Source organism: Taudactylus pleione, unplaced genomic scaffold (assembly GCF_031769625.1).
Source record: "Taudactylus pleione unplaced genomic scaffold, aTauple2 ptg000256l, whole genome shotgun sequence".
NCBI lineage: Eukaryota > Metazoa > Chordata > Amphibia > Anura > Myobatrachidae > Taudactylus > Taudactylus pleione.
In genome coordinates, this window is record NW_028284658.1 from 15,306,204 (window position 1) to 15,325,529 (window position 19,326).

The 19,326-nt window shown below is 44.8% G+C and overlaps 1 protein-coding gene across 1 annotated transcript in view; it reads right to left on the bottom strand.

Annotated features, from left to right (window-relative positions):
• LOC148514971 (fer-1-like protein 4) overlaps positions 1-19,326 on the bottom strand; it is a 168,509-nt gene that overhangs the window by 36,777 nt on the left and 112,406 nt on the right. Inside the window, exons 31-33 of the mRNA XM_088480678.1 lie at positions 11,838-11,963; positions 7,422-7,470; positions 1,975-2,072 (exon numbers count right to left, since the gene is read on the bottom strand). Of these exons, the coding sequence (XP_088336804.1) occupies positions 1,975-2,072; positions 7,422-7,470; positions 11,838-11,963 (273 nt within the window). The remainder of the gene's footprint in view (positions 1-1,974; positions 2,073-7,421; positions 7,471-11,837; positions 11,964-19,326) is intronic.

Genomic DNA, 19,326 nt, shown 5'->3' on the forward strand with positions numbered 1-19,326 from the left:
TTGTTTTTTGTCTGTGGGTAAACCAGTGGTAAAGAACCATTCCAGAGGAAACTGTACTAATACAGATGTCTATACTGTGTACTGTTGAGTACCACCAAAAGAAAAGCACTGGGGTATGTGTGTGTGTGACATACATATAGAATTATATGAAGTATTCTTACCTACTTTAGCAGGATGTGCTTGGGGACTGGAGTTGAAAACCACATTACTAGGATTATACTGCAATATCTTTGAATGCTGAGTTAATACTGTTAATATGCATACTTGCACATGTTTGGTGGCCATTTTGGGGTGAATTTCACATCTTACTGTACTTTGGTAGCTTCTACATGCTACCTTGGTGCTGAGAGCAGTAAATGCAAAATGTGGCCGAGTCACACGGGCAAAATGCGTATTACGAATTGATGTTTATGTCTAACTATGCATGAAGCCCATTGTTTGTTTGGTTATACTTATAAGTCTCATGGCTAGCATATCTTCTATTGTATGTGTCTGACTAATATATATTGAAGTATTTGTCTAACAGAGCTAATTTGTATTTCTTGGGCAAACTGAAAATTACATTTGCAAGTGGTTAATTAATGAGATGAAATGGACATTTATTTATTTGCCTCACTACTAGCACATCTGTGTGATATCTCCTGTAACAGTGATAGACATAATAAGATGAAGATGTCAACGTTATTGTTATTGCTTGAAATATTATTGATTTTGCTGTCTATTGAAAGTTTTTCTATATTGCAACTCCCAAGCATTATGACAAATGGACAGCATGTATGCTCAGTGGTTAGTAGTGCTGCTTCCCAGTGCTGCGATCATGGGGGGTGATTCAGCATCGGACAGAATTGCAAGGATGCACACAGGCAGCTTTGCAATTCCGTCCTTGCTAATATGCTAATGCAGCAGGAGGTGTTTGATACCCCCTGCTGCATTTGTGATCCAAGCACTGCCACCGAGGTCAAAGGCTGGGATCACCATCGCGACCATCGGTGGTCAATGGTTGCGATTGTGATCCAAGCCTTCGACCTCGGTCGCAGTGCTGGGAAGGCAAATTCAGCAGGGGGTGGACGGCGCCAGGCCTTGGGCCAGCTGAATAAGCCTCAGCTTACTCAGGCTGGCCGGCTTGCAAGGCCAGGATATTGCATCCGTCGACGCGGTCCCTGGCCTTACCACTCCCGGAAAATGGGGCGAAAATGCCCCCGTTTCCGGGAACGCTGGCTGACCTTGCCCCTGCACTGCCCATTAAATGCATCTGCATGTCAATCAGGCAGAGACACAGAAGGGGCTTTGTGCGATTACGCAGGACCCATTCTGCACACTCGCAGAATGGGTTCTATGCACGCGCAGATTCCCGATAATCGGAATCTGCATTCAGCACTGCACTTGCGTGCAATGCTGAATCAGTCCCATGGTTTTGATTTCAACCAGGGCCCTATCTGTGTAAAGTTTATATCTTCTCTCCATGCTTGTGTGAATTTACTCCATATGTCCTGATTTACTCCCATATGGCAAAAACATACAGGTAGGTTAATTGGCTGCTTTGGAAAATGGTCCCTAAGGTGTGCTAGAGAGTTCACATTTTATATCAGGCCAATCAAGGACTGATGTGAATGAGTTAATATTTTCTTTACAGCACTGCATAACATGGAGGTTACACGCTATATAATGTAAACATGATGAGAAGGAATATTCTTTGAACACAATAAACTGTGCTCAGATATCTTAAGTTAAAGTAAAGTATATTTAATTTTTGCCCTCTAATTTTAATATATTCTTATGTAATACCTCTTTTATGTGACATATTGGCATTTGAAATTATAGCTAGCTTTTAAATGGTAAGTCAGCCTTCAGTCTTTGTCTTCTAATCATAATTGTTCATTCATTGCCCTAGATTGTCTGCCATGGATATCTGTTCATTTGACTTGCCCTAGATAAAACATCAGACCAAATAAAACTACAAAAGATAAAATCTACCTTTAGAGTGGAAATTGTTTTTCTTTTCGGTTTCACAATTGCAACCTCAACAATTTCTTCTTCACCGGCAGCATCTAAGGAGTTGATATTCCCTGTATCTAAATGGAAGCACGCATATTAATATAGATGTTACTGGTAGACTTGTACAGGGCACTCTAAGATGTAGAGGGCATCCATACATACATACACACATCCATAAATACATACACACATGTATATATACATATGTATATATCCATAAATACATACACACATGTATATATACACACACACATATATACACACACGCACATACAGTGTATTTGTATACATACGATACATACTGTATATATATTATATATATATATATAAAAATTCTATACACATATATATATGGAGATAACGGCGGCACTCACAGGACTTGTGTAAAGAAGACTCACGACTCAGGAAGGTCAAAGTTCAACGTTTTAGTCTGGCGACTTTTATCAAGAACTACAGACAGAAGATACAGTGCATACCTTTATACCCAGTGACATCCCATAGTGACAATGTACACCGCTCACCACGCCGCTGATGACGTCATCACCGCTGGACAGGGCGCTTGCGCAATGATGCAACCGTGCACAACGTGATTACCATGGTAAGTAACCAGGGCAACTAAATGTTTATACACAGACCTGGCTCTGCAACGGAAGCATGCTGCAATCCCCGCCGCTGTCAGCGCGCACTGGGGAGCGAGCATGCTGACGCTGTGACAAGGCAGACACATTGATATACTGTGTAATGAGTCCCGGTGAAGTGGCAAAGCGAACAGTGGCATACAAATTAAAAACAAATATACATACAGAAACAACATTATGATACATGTGGGTTGTAGCAACAAAATTTCGAATTTTCCCTCGTTTGCTGGGCTACAAACGAAGGAAAAATTTGAAAGACTGGCTTGTACACAATGATATCAACTATGGTCCCGTCATCCCTGAACAACATTTCTTATCCAAAAAACCAGGATGCTATCGGTGCACTGGTTGCACGACATGCAGTTTCATGGAAACCGGCCCAGATGTGGTACACCCACACTCGGGGAAACGCTTCCCCATCAGACATACACTAACGTGCACTACCAAATGTGTGGTGTATATGATACGGTGTCCTTGTGGACTGGCTTACATCGGGAAGACGACTTGCACTGCCAGAATTAGAATGGCACAACATCGCACAGCAATTCTGAAGGAAGGAAAAAGCGGACGGTAGCGAACCGGAGCAAGCGGCAAGCAACCAACACCGCATCCAGTACGGGACAGAGCACAAGTGTTTTCTCCAACACTGAGCGCCGGAGTCACCACCGGATTTGAAGGCGCGTGCAGCGAGCTGAACCCCGTGTCTCAGGGAAAGGTAGGGACAGAAACCCGCAGCACTGCATTATAGCAGCGGGCACCCATCCGACCCTTAAAGAGCATAAACATCATTGCGATCATTTATACATTATTATTATTTTTATTTTTATTAGTATTTATATTTATATTTATTTTTATTTCATTTTCAGTTTGATTTTGTCTTTCATACATCATATTACTTTTACCTTATTTATTATTATTTCCTTTTATTTGAATGGTCTTGCAGATAAATAATACAAAATATATTAAGAATTTATTGTTTCACAAGCAATCACAGTTATATATCTATTTAATTTTGGACCAGCGCTTCTTATATTTTAAACTGTTCATTCTCATTGCAAAATAGAGAATATAGAAGCTGCTATAGGATTCCAGGTGCGCTTTGTTATTACTCTCTGTTTATCGCACAGCAATTCGCCAAGCATTAGAAGGAAAGGAAATAGACCAGCCAGTGGCTCGTCACTTCAAGAACTTCCGACATTCATTATCTACCCTGGTGTATAAACTAATCGATCATGTCCCCATTAACAAACGAGGAGGGGATAGGGATAAAAAGCTGTTACAACTTGAAACATTTTGGATTCATAAAATGAACACCATATCACCATTTGGTCTCAATGAACAACTCTCCTTTTCCTGTTTTATCTGAGGTCTTCCTCGCATTACTGCCACATAGTGCAGTTACACTTATACTTACAGGGTAGTTGTTACCCACATTTCCGGTTTCATTATTGCTCTGCTTAATTTACATGTTTGCATTTTTCACGTTGATTGTTCTCTTCTTAATGCCAGGTGGTATTGATTTGTTTGGAGCCATCTGCTGTGTGTTGATTCGTTGTTGTCTCGGTCTTTGACACATGCAGGATGATCACACTTGGATCCATTATTCTTCTGCTACAGCCATACTACACTGCTTAGCTTCACAGATCAGACGGTATAAGGCATATCCAGTGTAGGCCAGGCTAGTACTTGAATGGGAGACCATCCAGGAATACCTGGTGCTGTAACATGGGGTTATCCTTATCTGATGTTCATCTGTTTTCATTTGCCGTCACTTTTCCTTGTATTCACACAGTGGATGGACTCTTATCAGATTCATCCAGTTGTGCAGTGTTTTCATCATGTGTAATGTGTACTGCAGAGTTCCTTTTTGAATCCACCAGGTTATATTACATGGCGGACTTGCCAGAGCCTAATGACTTGCCACTCGTTCCATACCAGCTTTATATGTCCCATTATTTTCTTCTTGGCAGGGTCAGAACCATTCAACAGTAAGCCTAAAGGTTTCACATGATCAGTTTTGGTCATGTGGAGGCTATTTTATCCCCATGAGTCCACACATTGATTATTCATATATATGCATTTTTATTAGGGATGTGCAGGCTCGGATAGGTTCGAGTTTGCACGTGGAGTTCGGATTTTTCCCTCCAAAAAAACGGAACTCAGAAATAGGCAAAACGTCATCTTGCACGGACGAACATCATCATTCCTGGACTTTTGTCATCTTGCACGGACGAACATCATCATTCCTGGACTTTTGTCCAGGAATGATGATGTTCGTCCATGCAAGATGGCGTTTTGCCTCTTTCTGAGTTCCGTTATTTTGGAGGGAAAAATCCGAACTCCACGTGCAAACTCGAACCTATCCGAGCCTGCACATCCCTAATTTTTATAGATGTATTGCTTGGCCTCACACTCGTGTATGAGCTTGATAACATTTTTGACCTGTTGGTTCTGATTGTCAATATCACCAGAGATATATGTCACTTACCTGTGTTTATCACGAATGTTACATGGTATACACTTTCTCATGTAGCAAAATCAATAATATGACATTTTATTACATCAAAATTTTGTTGCTACAACCCACATGTATCAATGTTGTTTCTGTATATATATTTGTTTTTAATTCGTATGCCACTGTTCGCTTTGCCACTTCACCGGGACTCATTACACAGTATATCAATGTGTCTGCCTTGTCACAGCGTCAGCATGCTCGTTCCCCAGTGCGCGCTGACAGCAGCGGGGATTGCAGCATGCTTCCGTTGCAGAGCCAGGTCTGTGTATTTACATTTAGTTGCCCTGGTTACTTACCATGGTAATCACGTTGTGCGCGGTTGCATCATTGCGCAAGCGCCCTGTCCCGCGGTGATGACGTCATCAGCGGCGTGGTGAGCGGTGTACATTGTCACTATGGGATGTCACTGGGTATAAAGGTATACACTGTATCTTCTGTCTGTAGTTGTTGATAAAAGTCGCCAGACTGAAACGTTGAACTTTGACTTTCCTGAGTCGTGAGTCTTCTTTACACAAGTCCTGTGAGTGCAGCCGTTATCTCCATACATGTTTGGCAGTTTTTCCATTGGAGGGCACCCGGGCAAGTATCAGTTTTTTGTGGAGTGCCGGCCATTTTTTGTAGTATATATATATATCCTTCCAAATAAACAGAGGCACTCGGATGCTCAGAATCCCGACAGGGGCTTAGTAAGTATTCTAACCCTCTGCCCTTTCTCCCCCTAACCCTCCCCCTTAGTGCCTAAACCTAACCATCCCCCCTTAGTGCCTAACCAGTGGCATATCTATAAAGAGGGGCCCCACACCGCACACACTGCACCCATATTTTTTTAAACTTACCTGTCCGTGGTCCCACGTCGGGTGTCAGCGCTGCTCAGAAACTGGAAAAATGGCCGCCGCAGCCATTTTCCGGTGTTCTGCGCATGCGCAGTACACTCGGGGCACTAGAGTGTGCCCGGAGTCTACTGTGCATGCACAGAACGCCGGAAAATGGCAGTGGCGGCCATTTTTCCGGCGTTCTGCGCATGCGCAGTAGACTCCGGGCACGCTCTAGTGCCCGGAGTCTACTAATGCTCTGGTGGCTGGCCAGCCGCGTCAGTCGACTGCCAGCCACCAAGGAGAGAGGAGGGGGCTCCGCACGGGGAGTGCACACGGGCTCCCTCCTCTCTTAAGACGCCCCTGTGCGTAACCTTAATCCCCCACCAAGTGGTGCCTAAACCTAACCCCCCCCTGTCCACAACCTAACCCTAATCTTCCCCCCTCCTATAGCCTAACCCTAAACCCCTGTGGTGCCTAAACCTAACCCCCCCCCCCACCGCAGCTAACAACCCAGCCCGCTATTTTTGCATTCAGGATGCCGGCTGTTGGGATTCCAGCGCCGGCATCTCTGCGCCTGTGTTCTGCCCGCAGGATGGGATTCCGGCGCTGGGATTTTGATCGCTGGCATCCCGTGCGGCGGTCACTTAACTACATCCTATATATACATATTTAGTGTCCTCCTCGTAAATCATTGCTGTAGTCGTATCTATGTGCGACTGAGCAGTGGCGTCCCTCCCTGTGGTGTCACCCCGGAGTGGGGAGGGATGATATGCGTGCGGCTGTGCCAAAAAGGGGGAGTGGTGTTGTGGACAGGGGCGTGGCCACATGGGAAGGGGTGTGGCCTCGCAGTTGAAACCCCGTGGTCCCGTTATTACTGGGGGGGAGTGGGGGTGCCGGAGGTGCAGACTGCCTTGTGTGCAGTGCCGGACGGCTCCCTCACAGTGTCAGGAGCCGAGTGCTGCACTTATTATACAGTACAGCATCCCGCTCCTGTCACTGAGGGGGAGTCTGCACCTTGGTGTCACCCCTCGGCTTGTGACACCACTGTGACTGAGTCTCTTGGCAAAATTTACTAAGCGGCGGGTTCTAAACCCCAGCGGTTTGATGGCAGTTTGGCCTCCGTCTGGGCAGCCACGCCCCTGGCACGCCCACCAAAGGGGGCGTGCTGTCAATCACCATCGACAGCACGCCCCCTTTGGTGCGAGACCCATAACGACGGCTTGGCCGTCGTTATTCGGGTCTCGCGCATGCGCACGACGGAGCCAGCTCCCTCGTGTGCATGCGCACTTGGGCAACTTCGACCCGCTTGCGAGCGGGTCTGAATTAGGCCCTCAGACCCCAAATATTGGTTATTCAGCAATATGACCATTTCTTCTGTTTGTGCCTGGCTCAGCCAAACAGTCTCCATGAGCCTATGATGCTGCTGACTAAACTAAAAATATTTAATTCATATTTCACCTCCAGTTTCCTCATTTTCACCTTCTTCATCATCTTCAGCAGCATCCACCTGTAAATAAATATTCATAAAATAAAGACAAAATATCCATGAAGTACACTAGATATAAATTAACTTTTACTGAATTTTGCCAGAAGTCAAGACAACTCTTGTGCATGGCAATCAAAACAATTGCTGTGATTACCATGTCATCTAGTCATCCACCAATTTACCATCACTACAAAATAGGTAACTGAAGCAATTTATTTAAGACATTGCGGTCGCTTTTTCTCCAGAGAATTCAGGTGTCAATTGGTGTCCTGTTACTGGACACATGGCTATGTTATATAATAAGCACAAGCCATAATAAAATAATACTGTATGCTGGTGTGGGTCTGTATTATGTGCTGGACACTGGATATATTGCCATATGTTGAGCATTGTGATCACCAGGGGCTACTTAACATGTTGGCTTTGGCTATATAAGTATGCTGTTATATTAATATGGTGAGTGCCATCAAAAGGCTTGAAACATAGAAACAGTGTCATCTAAACAATCCATAACAGAAATGGTTTTCTACTATGTACCCACAAAATAGAATTGGCTACACCAGAAACATTGCGATTTGGTCATGAATAATAATTCCAAGATTTTGTAAACACTATACTACTGCTCCAGGGAAGCACATGACCACATTTTAGTCTTTGTGCTATTATTTAAGCATTATTTTTTTCTTTAAAAGGAAAAAAGCTCTCAAGATTTAGGTAACGGAGGTATTTATTGCAGATGTGCAGCTATGTACCACTGTCTCCACAGTTCTCTGTGGGATTGGTGGTCTTCTGCAACTTAACAAGCCCTGTATGATGTGGTAGTTTTATTTGGGATGGAGCTTGACAGAATGATTTGTCCAGTGACTGATGGCAAGAAATATTTTCTCCATTAGAGTTGTTGTAGATCCAAGGGACTGAGGTTCCATCATGCCTCCTTTCATCAACAGGTTTCCTTGTGGGTAACCAGAGTCCAATGAGCCAATCTTCTTCTATGTTTGGTGGATTATGAAGAGACATACAACCTTGGACACCAAATCATCAACCACTTTACACAATGGACAAGCTTACTGCATGATGGGGTTTCCACCCTCTCAGTTCTGGCTGAGGTGAGAGACCATCTCACGTTTTTGCAGGACAGCTGTAAAAGCTCCTCTTAAAACCAAAGGTCAAATGAGCCATGGAATTAGGTTATATGCTTGATCTTCCATGACCTCCAGGAGAGAGGCTATATCCTAGGTTATATTCCCAAAGGCCTTCCCAGGGAACAGAAGAAGCATCTGGCTCTCTGACTGGCCATGGCTTCTTTTGTGTCCTCAGGTGTTATTTGTCTAGATCCAGTAGTATGGAAGACTTGCGGCTTCTACTCAGACCTCTTTCCACTGCAGAAGCCAAACAAGACGTTTCAGCCCATCTTGAATCTTAAATTCTTAAACCACCAGGCTATGGGTGGATAAGTTCAAGATAGGGTGTTTGATATCAGTGATTAACAGCTTGAAGCCCAAAGAGTTCTTGCCAACCATAGGCAGCCAGGATGCATATCTACATAGAGAGGTGGATAGTATGACGCACTCCTTTGCTATAACAATAACATTGTATTCCAGTGCTTTGGAGAGACTGGCCAGGTATATATGGCCTTGTGTCTGTACCAGTGGGACTCTAGTGCAGCCTATAGCACCGGTGGCCTTTCCTGTGCCACCAAAATGTATATAGGGCTGAAGTAGAGAAGTTGTGTGCTTAACAGGCACAAAATAGAGTCTGTGTGTGAAATATACTATTTTAATAAGAACAAAATATGAAAGTTTATTTATAATATAAAATGAAAGATTGTAAACAATGAGAGAAACAATATATTGAACAGGTACTTAGGTACATAAATAATATGAAAAAAATCTCATATAATTTGATACATGAAGCAGCTGATTAGAAACGTAAAAGCTAAATGCTGCTCTCTGGTGTCAGAGCTCGATACACTCAGAATACTTAAGAAAAAAAGGAAGAAAAATTATAGTTAAAAACTTGTTGTTAAAAATTGACGAGAGATAATAGTCCTGGCATGTGCACCTATTTACCGCAGGGGCTTGTACTATAAAAGTCCTTGAGTATAGGGGTTGCATCCCAGATGTATGTGGAGCAGGTGTAGTGGGTTCTGAGGGCCTGATTCAGAGCCGGACGCTATTTGTGCTCGCTCGTTCAGAAAAAGGGGTCGGCTATTTAAATTGAGCGCTCGCTCTTTGCGGTCTGATGACGCCTCTATGTCTGAGCGAGCGAACGATACATGCGCTCGCTATTTTGTATAGACGCCCCCTGGCTGCTCGCATCATACGTCATCTCCGTTATTTATTAGATTAAACGAGTACATCGAAAGGCGTCTGAACTGCTCGCAGTGCTTGTGGTAGGATTTTCCTACCGCAATCATGCAATAAGTTCAGGCTAAGAAACAACCAAGTGACGTGGCCGATGACGCTGCTTTGTTAATTATGCACACCCTTAAAACGCCCGTTTTGACTGTTTGGCACGCCTGCGTTCGGATCACCACTCCCCGTTTTCAAGCACCTTCCCCTGTTACCACCCACAAACGCCTCCTGTCACTCAAATTAGCAGGCACACGCTATTTTGCAAGCGCTCGATTTCCGACCGCACTGACTGCATGCGCAGTTGTGCGAACATCGCTCGGAGCGAACGAGCGGACGCTTACGATCGGCTCTGAATCTGGCCCTGAGTCCCAACCTGCTGGTCTCCAGAGCGGTCTGTGAGCAGTGTTGGTAGATGTTGTGTTTCCCCGTCTGCAGATATTGGGAGCCCTCTCAGTGGAGTCTATCATCAGGTTGCCTCTTTCCTCCACTGGTTTGCTGGCGCTGGGACAGTCAGATGAAGTTGATGTGAGTGGGTGGGGGTACTCTGGTGGTTAGGTTGAAAGTGAAGTGGGCTACAGGACCTCTGACATCACAACCATGTGACTCGTGACAACAGGGGGATGAGCAAGGGTCAGAACAGAGGGCCACAAGTGTAGCCTTGAGGGCTTGCTTCGCTCGCCATGCTTCTGTCTTGGTGGCTTGCTTCGCTCGCCACAGGTTTATGTTCCCCCTCTATGACCTAGTAAAAGTGGTAGCTGACCGGCCCTGCCGCAATGGTCCCAGGGTTGTGACATCATTGGTCCTTCTGCCAACTTGGGTCTAGCATCAACCGTAGTCGGGTGGTGAACGTGCATGTTATTCCTGATCATCTGGTGTCTTCCCAAATCACTGAACAGAGGGGCTGTTGTCAATGCATTTCACTCATCCAATTTCGGCAGGCTTTGTCAGGGCTGTGTGTAGTGATGTGTTATATGTTATAGTCCTCCTTAAGTCTGTGTCCTGGCTCCTCCTTCTGTCTCCTTAATTTCCAATTGGTTCTAATTCTCACTTCTTCTTTGGTACTTTCTTTGTCACAGTCTTTTGTTGGTGGGGATGAAAACTTGGTGTTTTTCTAAACAACACGTGGTTGACTACACAAACATTTGGAGCAATCATTCCAATCTTTTACTAAGCCTTGGATGAAGATAAAGTGAACGGAGATAAGCTACCAACCAATCAGCTCCTAACTGTCATTTTTCAAACACTGTGACATGGAAGTTAGGAACTGATTCATTCCATTCACTTTATCCCCATCCAAGGCTTAGTAAATAGACCCCTAAGTTCAGATGGTATAGTAATTTATTTATAGGGAGGTATAATTGGCTAGTACAGGTTGAGTCTCCCATATCCAAAATGCTTGGGACCAGGGGTATTTTGGATAACGGAATATTCCGTATTTTGGAATATTTGCATTTCATAATGAAATATCTTGGTAATGGGACCCCAATATACACACAGAATGCATTTATGTGTTATATACACCTTATACACACAGCCTGCAGGTCATTTTATACAATATTTTAAATTATTATGTGGCTCAAGCAAAGTTTGTTTACAAAATGAAATTCATATATGTTTCATATACACCTTATACACACAGCCAGAAGGTGATTTTATACAATATTTTTAATAATTTGTGCCTTAGACAAAGTTTGTGTACATTGAATCATTAAAAATCAAAGGTTTCATTATCTCAGTCACGGCAAAAATATTCCGTATTTTCGGAATATTCCGTATTTCGGAATATTTGGATATGGGAGACTCAACCTGTAGTAGAAAAATTATGTATATAATAAAGTGGTACCTAATATTGTTTCTGAACAGCTACCACTATTATTTTTCTTCTATACGTATATATACACACACATATATATATTACATGTGTGTGTATGCATTAGTGTGTCCCAGAGTAATGGATCAGCGACCGTTTCATAAACAAAAAAAGTACTCCATTTTCCACAAATATCCATATACGAACAATTAACCACAACATACATGGTCTGATATTTCTCTTAGGGATTCATAGTATTTTGACCACCAGTCCAGCTCTTCAGGGTCTGGCTTTTCTTCCTCCAGCTCTTCATCCTTAACTATTGTTTTGCCCAAACTCTTCAAAGGGTCCTAGAACACACAGATACAATTTCCATACAATATACAATACAGGCAAATAAAATGCTAAGCAATTGGCATGCGCACAGAGAGTGCCTGTGTGTCCAGTACACTTTAATGTTGGCAGGCCCAGGCTGCTGCCTAATGTATAGCTGCCTTTCCCTGCCAGCTTTTTAGTTTTAATAATTTTTAACAATCTACTGAAGCCTGCCCTCATCCTGATTGGGGCCACAGGTCTTTGTATTTAACAGGGCCTGTTTAGGACACAAGAGCCCTTGTCTAGGTAATACGGCATACGCCATTATTGAGGCCAGCCCATAAGTGTGCTGGTTCCACTATTGCTATGGTTTTGGGTTGGTCTATTCCCCAAGATCATCCCTCAACCTCAATAAACGGCCTTCCTTTCCAGTCTAGCCTCTCCGGCTGTGTCTTTCATTCTCCTCCTTTTTCCTCTTACTTCCCCGGGGCACAGAAGGGATATATATTTGGAGGCCCAGCATGGCAGGGGCCCAGTTGAACCCGAAGATACCTGCACTGAGGCCCAAACCAGAATGTCTCACAGTCGCAGGGGGAAGAGGTGGCTCACTGGTATCGGGATTGACAGTGGCTGTGTGTGTGAGCTGCAGACTTGGATGGTAATGATGGTTAGGGGTTAGATGGTATATGGTAAGGATATAACTTGTTTGGTATTAGGGCATTAGGCCATGAAATGTATGGACACTCCACTATATTGAGGTATAAGTATTCTGGAGCATCTTAGGGTACACACAGGCTTGTTGCTATAGGGCATATCTAAATCTACTAAAGAGGTGAGACTCAGGGGATACTGTCTAAACTATGTTTGTTCGATTAGTTAGATAGAGACATTAGATTTTTTAAACTCTCTTCCCCCCAAAAAATGGGCCTCTGATAAGACAATTGTCAAGTCTGGCCCTTCTGTAACAATTGTTTTAAGTGGCAGTGCTCAAATCAAACCCGTCAGCCGCCGAGGAAATGTCAATCCAGCTGCCCCTAGCCCCCCAATGTATGCCCAGCAGCTGCACAGAGGACCAGCTGCCGGGGACATATAAACAGAGGAAATGAATATTAATATTGTTGCAAATTTTGTGTGTCTTTTTGATTACTTCGATCCCATATCGATCAAGAATATCTATACGAGACTGATAATTAGGAATGGTCAAATAGTTTAATAGTGTTTAAAGTTTAAGTTCATGCATATGATACAATAAATATTGCTATTTGTACGGTGGACTGTGTATACAGAAAAAGAGATTTTAGTTTTTATAAATTCGTGTTGGATAAGTATTAAATAGATGTTCTTAAACTAAATCATAAATTCATGACAATCATAAAAAAACAATAATTTCGGAGTGGTTTTTGGCAAAACTTATGAGCCCGTTAAGTTATTAATCACCATTCTGTGGGCCTGATTCTGAGTGGTACGCAGTATTGATGCAGTTGGCTGATGTTTTGGGTCTGCACATGAGTCCCGATTGTTAGTGCTCAGATACCCAGAGCAGAATCATATGCACGCCCGGTGGAATTCAGTGGGCATTTCTGGGGGGTACCGGGGGTGGCTAAGCAGATGCAGACATGTCGCTGTAAGCAGCTGCATCCAAAGACGCATAACTCTCACATAGGACGCCATACTCGGATGGAGAAACTGCACCTGCCATAGGGCTGCTGTTTCGATGGTGTACCGATGATGCATCTAAAGATGCACCAAGACGATTTTGCACTGCCGCAAGATGCTGCAAGTGGGCAACTCAGTATTCACAAAATCGGCGTCTATGTGCAATTCAAAATCAGCCCCTGTATATATACCTCTCCAGAGTTATTTCTAAGTCCCTGATGAAATCCTGAGGAGACAAAATACACTAGGACACCTTCCTGGTATATGGATCCAACATTCTGGAGGAATTGATATCTGAACAACAGATGAGCTGTTTTTATTACATTACAGTGTTTGCTTATTACTTGCTTGCCCCTTATTTGAACCTCAAAAACATGGTGTAACAATATTACATTATTTGGTTCAATCATTGTCATTACATCTGCTTGGATGCCTGAGGATGGAATCATAATGATTTACCGACGGAGGAGACGCCGGCTATCAGTACAGTGACATCGGCATCTCAATGGTTGAAATCCCAACAGGGGAATGGCAAGTACTTTTCAACTGTCCTATTTACCCCCTAACCATCCTTTTTTGTATCTCATACTAACCCTCCCTACCCCGCACCCTAGATCTAACCCTACCGGTAAGTGCCTAAACCTAACCTTCCCCCCTTAGTGCCTAACCCTAACCCCCCCCCACCCTTAATGCCTAACCTTCCCCCGGTGGTGCCTCAACCTAACCCACTCTGTCTGGAGCCAAACCCTAATCTTCCCCCTCCCGCAGCCTAACCCTAAGTACCCCCTGGGGTACCTAAACTTAACCCACCTCCCCAATGGCTGATACTTGATAACTTGCCGCGTTCTCCTTTCGCTCGGGATGCCGGCTGCTAGGATTCCAACGTCAGCATCCCCAGTCATGTAGGGATTACGACGCCGGTGTTCTGTCGGTGATCAGGATTCCGATGCTGGGATTTTGGCAATCGGCATCCCGATAGTAGGGATATTAACAGCATCCCCTGAGGATACATCTGAACCTGAGGCTTCTATATATATACATTTTGATATGAGGCAAATGGTATGCACAGAATTTCTATGACCGATTATTACACTTGTCGTGCCCAATTAGCTGCATAAAATGGCTAAACCAGTCGAAAGTCCTGGTTAGGGCTCCCGAACCATGGTCTTATCGTACCTTTCTGCTCGCCTCCTCAGGACATACCGACGCCAGTGGATATAGCGCCCATATGGAGCAACAAATGAGTTGCTTGATCAGACACCTATCACTGACAGCCACAGCCCACCGGTGCAAGCAATTGAATTCCCCCTTTGTAACTTTTGGAATTGAGAGATAGAATAAGCTAATATTGGCCACACACAAACACACTACTAATGGGGTAAGGGAACTGAGATGTTCCCTTCTTCTCTGAGAGGAAGTTGTAGGCAAAGAGAGCAGGGGCCTAATGGCCAGATTATAGGTAACCGATGTGAGGATGTTGGAGGAATTGATGGAGAATAGATATGACAATATGGTGGGAGATTGTGTGGGACATGATATGGGTATAGAGTGAGGGGACATTGTGATGAGAAGGTTGATTGACGAAATGAAAAAGGTGTAAGACAAACCAATGTAGTCTTAGATACGCCTCTCTGGTGGCACACCATGGGGCAGAGTATCGCTTATGAAATTTGTTCTTAGTATAAATTTATATTAGTAATGTCATATAATAATTTAATATAAATATAATATTGTCTGAGCACTTCCCTGAAAAAAAAATGAATAGCATATTCTGATGCACGATCCTCACACACAATAATAACTAGGGTTGAGCGGGTTCGGATTTCTGAAATCCGAACCCCCCCGAGCCCCCCGATCCGAGGCCGATCCGAGTCAGGCTCGACTTTTCCCGCCTTACTCGGATCTGAGATCGAGGCAAAACGTCATCATCCCGCCTTCCGGGTCTCGCGGGTTTTGGATCCTATATAAGGTACCCGCGTCGGCGCCATTTTCTCACTCGGCTGTGGACAGTGAAGAGGGAGGGTGGGAGTTAGGGCTGGCTGGGCTGTGTAGTGTAGTGTTGTATTGTAGTGTAGTGTAGTGCAGTGTAGTGTTGTGCTGTGCTGCTGTTGTCCATAGGGGCTGTGTCCACTACTTCAAAGTCCATAGGGGCTGGCTGGACTGTGTTGTGCAGTCAGTTGTCCATAGGGGCTGTGTCCACTCCAAAGTCCTGTGCAGTGTCCCAGTCCTAAAGGGTTGCTGTAGTGTTGTCCAGGGGGTGCTCTGTCTGTCAGGGGTGCTCCCCCCAAGTGCTAAAAAAAATAAATATATTTTTCTGTGTTTGTGAATTGTGTGCACTGTGGCTGCACGTGCATCAACGAAGGAGCAGCGCCAAGCGTGCGCCTGTGTCCCATAAGTAAAAGGCCGGCTGGCTTGTCCGTTAAAGGGTGCTGTAACCCCCAAAGGGCACGCCAAACAAAATAAAAAAAAATATTTTTTTGTGTTTGTGAATTGTGTGCGCAGTAGCCGCACGTGCATCAACAAAGTAGTGCCAAGCGTGCGCCTGTGTCCCATAAGTAAAAGGCCGGCTGGCTTGTCCATTAAAGGGTGCTGTAACCCCCAAAGGGCACTCCAAACAAAATAAAAAAATATATTTTTTTGTGTTTGTGAATTGTGTGCGCAGTAGCCGCACGTGCATCAACAAAGTAGTGCCAAGCGTGCGCCTGTGTCCCATAAATAAAGGGCCGGCTGGATTGACCATTAAAGGGTGCTGTAACCCCCAAAGGGCACTCCAAACAAAATAAAAAGATATATTTTTTTGTTTGGGAATTGTGTGCGCAGTAGCCGCACGTGCATCAACAAAGTAGTGCCAAGCGTGCGCCTGTGTCATAAGTAAAGGGCCGGCTGGCTTGTCCGTTAAAGGGTGCTGTAACCCCCAAAGTACACTCCAAACAAAATAAAAAAATATTTTTATGTTTGTGAATTGTGTGCGCAGTAGCCGCACGTGCATCAACAAAGTAGTGCCAAGCGTGCGCCTGTGTAATAAGTAAAGGGCCGGCTGGCTTGTCCGTTAAAGGGCGCTGTAACCCCCAAAGGGCAGTCCAAACAAAATAAAAAATGTTTTTCTGTGTTTGTGAATTGTGTGCTCTGTGGCTGCACGTGCATCAACAAAGGAGCAGCACCCAGCGTGCGCCTGTGTCCCATAAGTAAAGGGCCGGCTGGCTCATTTCTTAAAGGGTGGTGTAACCCACAAAGGGCACTCCAAACAAAATAGAAAAATATATTTTTTTGTGTTTGTGAATTGTGTGCGCAGTAGCCGCACGTGCATCAACAAAGTAGTGCCAAGCGTGCGCCTGTGTCATAAGTAAAGGGCCGGCTGGCTTGTCCGTTAAAGGGTGCTGTAACCCCCAAAGGGCAGTCCAAACAAAATAAAAATTTTTTTTCTGTGTTTGTGAATTGTGTGCACTGTGGCTGCACGTGCATCAACAAAGGAGCAGCGCCCAGCGTGCGCCTGTGTCCCATAAGTAAAGGGCCGGCTGGCTCATTTCTTAAAGGGTGGTGTAACCCACAAAGTGCACTAGACTCCAACAAAAATAAAAAATTATTTTCTGTGTTTGTGTGCGCCTTAGCCGCACGTATATATCAATATAACATAAATGGAGGACCAAACTTTCTCCGAAAAAATAAAATAGGGAAAGATCAAGAACCACTTCCTCCTAGTGCTGAAGCTGCTGCCACTAGTCATGACATAGACGATAACATGCCATCAACGTCGTCTGCCAAGGCCGATGCCCAATGTCATAGTAGAGGGCACATACAATCCCAAATGACAAAGTTCAGGAAAATGACCTTGAAAAAAACATTTAAAATCATCTGAAGAGAAACGTAAACTTGCCAATATGCCATTTACGACACGGAGTGGCAAGGAATGGCTAAGGTCTTTCCCTATGTTCATGACTAGTGGTTCAGCTTCACATGACGATGGAAGCCCTCCTCCCACTAAAAAAATCAAACGAGTTAAGCTGGCAAAAGCACAGCGAAGAACTGTGCGTTCTAAGAAGATATCACAAATCCCCAAGGAGAGTCCAAGTGTGGTGGTGGTTGCGATGCCTGACCTTCCCAGCACTGGACGGGAAGAGGTGGCTCTTTCCACCATTTGCATGCCCCCTGCAAGTGCTGAAAGGAGCACCCACAGTCCACTTGCTGATATGCAAATTGAAGATGTCACTGTTGAAGTACAACAGGATGAGGATACTGGTGTATCTGGCGCTGAGGAGGAAGTTGGCGAGGAGGATTCTGATGGTGATGTGGTTTGTTTAAATCAGGCTCCGGGGGAGACAGTTGTTGTCCGTGGGATGAAAAAGCCCATCACGGTCATACCTGGGCAGAAGACCAAACATTCCACCTCTTTGGTCTGGCAATATTTCTATTCAAATCCGGACAACTGTCTTGCCATATGTACCATATGTAAAGGTGGAATAAGTAGGGGTAGGGACGTTAACCACCTAGGAACATCCTCCCTTATACGGCACCTGCAGCGCGTTCATAAAAAGTTACTGTCAAGTTCAGAAACTTTGGCTAAGACCGTAAGCAGTCCAGGGACACCTAAATCCCATTGTCCTGTTGTATCCAAGCGCCTGCAAACCACACCGTCAACTCCCTCCTCGTCAATTTCCTCCTTAGTCAGGATCGGAAGTAGTCCTGCAGGCCATGTCACTGGCATGACTGACTCTCCTATCCGGGATTCCTCCAGAGGATCCTGCATTGCTACGCCTCGTGCTGCCGCTGCTGCTGTTGCTGCTGCTGGGAGTCGTTCATCATCCCAGAGAGGAAGTAGGAACACCACTACTTTTACTAAACAATTGACCCTCTAACAGTCCTTAGCGAAGAGGATGAAGTACGACAGCAGTCATCCTGAAGCAAAACGTATAACTGAGGCCTTGACTGCTATGTTGGTGTTAGACGTGCATCCGGTATCCGCCATTAGTGCAGTGGGATTTAGACAATTGATGGAGATAGTGTGTCCCAGGTTCCAAATCCCGTCTAGATTCCACTTCACTAGGCAGGCGATACCGAGACTACAGAAACGTCAGAAAAAGTGTCCTCAGTGTCCTGAAAAATGCCATTGTACCCAATGTCCACTTAACCACGGACATGTGGACAAGTGGAACAGGGCAGACTAAGGACTATATGACTGTGACAGCCCACTGGGTAGATGTATCACCTTACGCAGCAACAGCAGCAGCGTCACCAGTAGCAGCATCTCAGAAACGCCAGCTCATTCCAAGGCAGGCTATGCTGTGTATCACTGGTTTCAGTAAGAGGCACACCACCGACAACCTCTTAGAGAAACTGAGGGAAATCATCGCCCAGTGGCTTACCCCACTTAGACTCTCCTGGAGATTTGTGATATCTGACAATGCCACCAATATTGTGCGGGCATTACATCTGGGCAAATTCCAGCACGTCCCATGTTTCGCTCACACAATAAACTTGGTGGTGCAGAATTTTCTGAAAAGCGACAGGGGCGTGCAGGAGACGGTTTGGGTGACCCGAAAAATTTCTGGCCACTTTCGCCATTCAGCGACTGCGTGCCGAAGACTGGAGCGCCAGCAAACACTCTTGAACCTGCCCCGCCATCACCTGAAGCAAGAGGTTGTGACGCGGTGGAACTCAACCCTCTATATGCTTCAGAGGATGGAGGAGCAGCAAAAGGCCATTCAAGCCTATACATCCACCTATGACATAGGCAAAGGAGGGGGT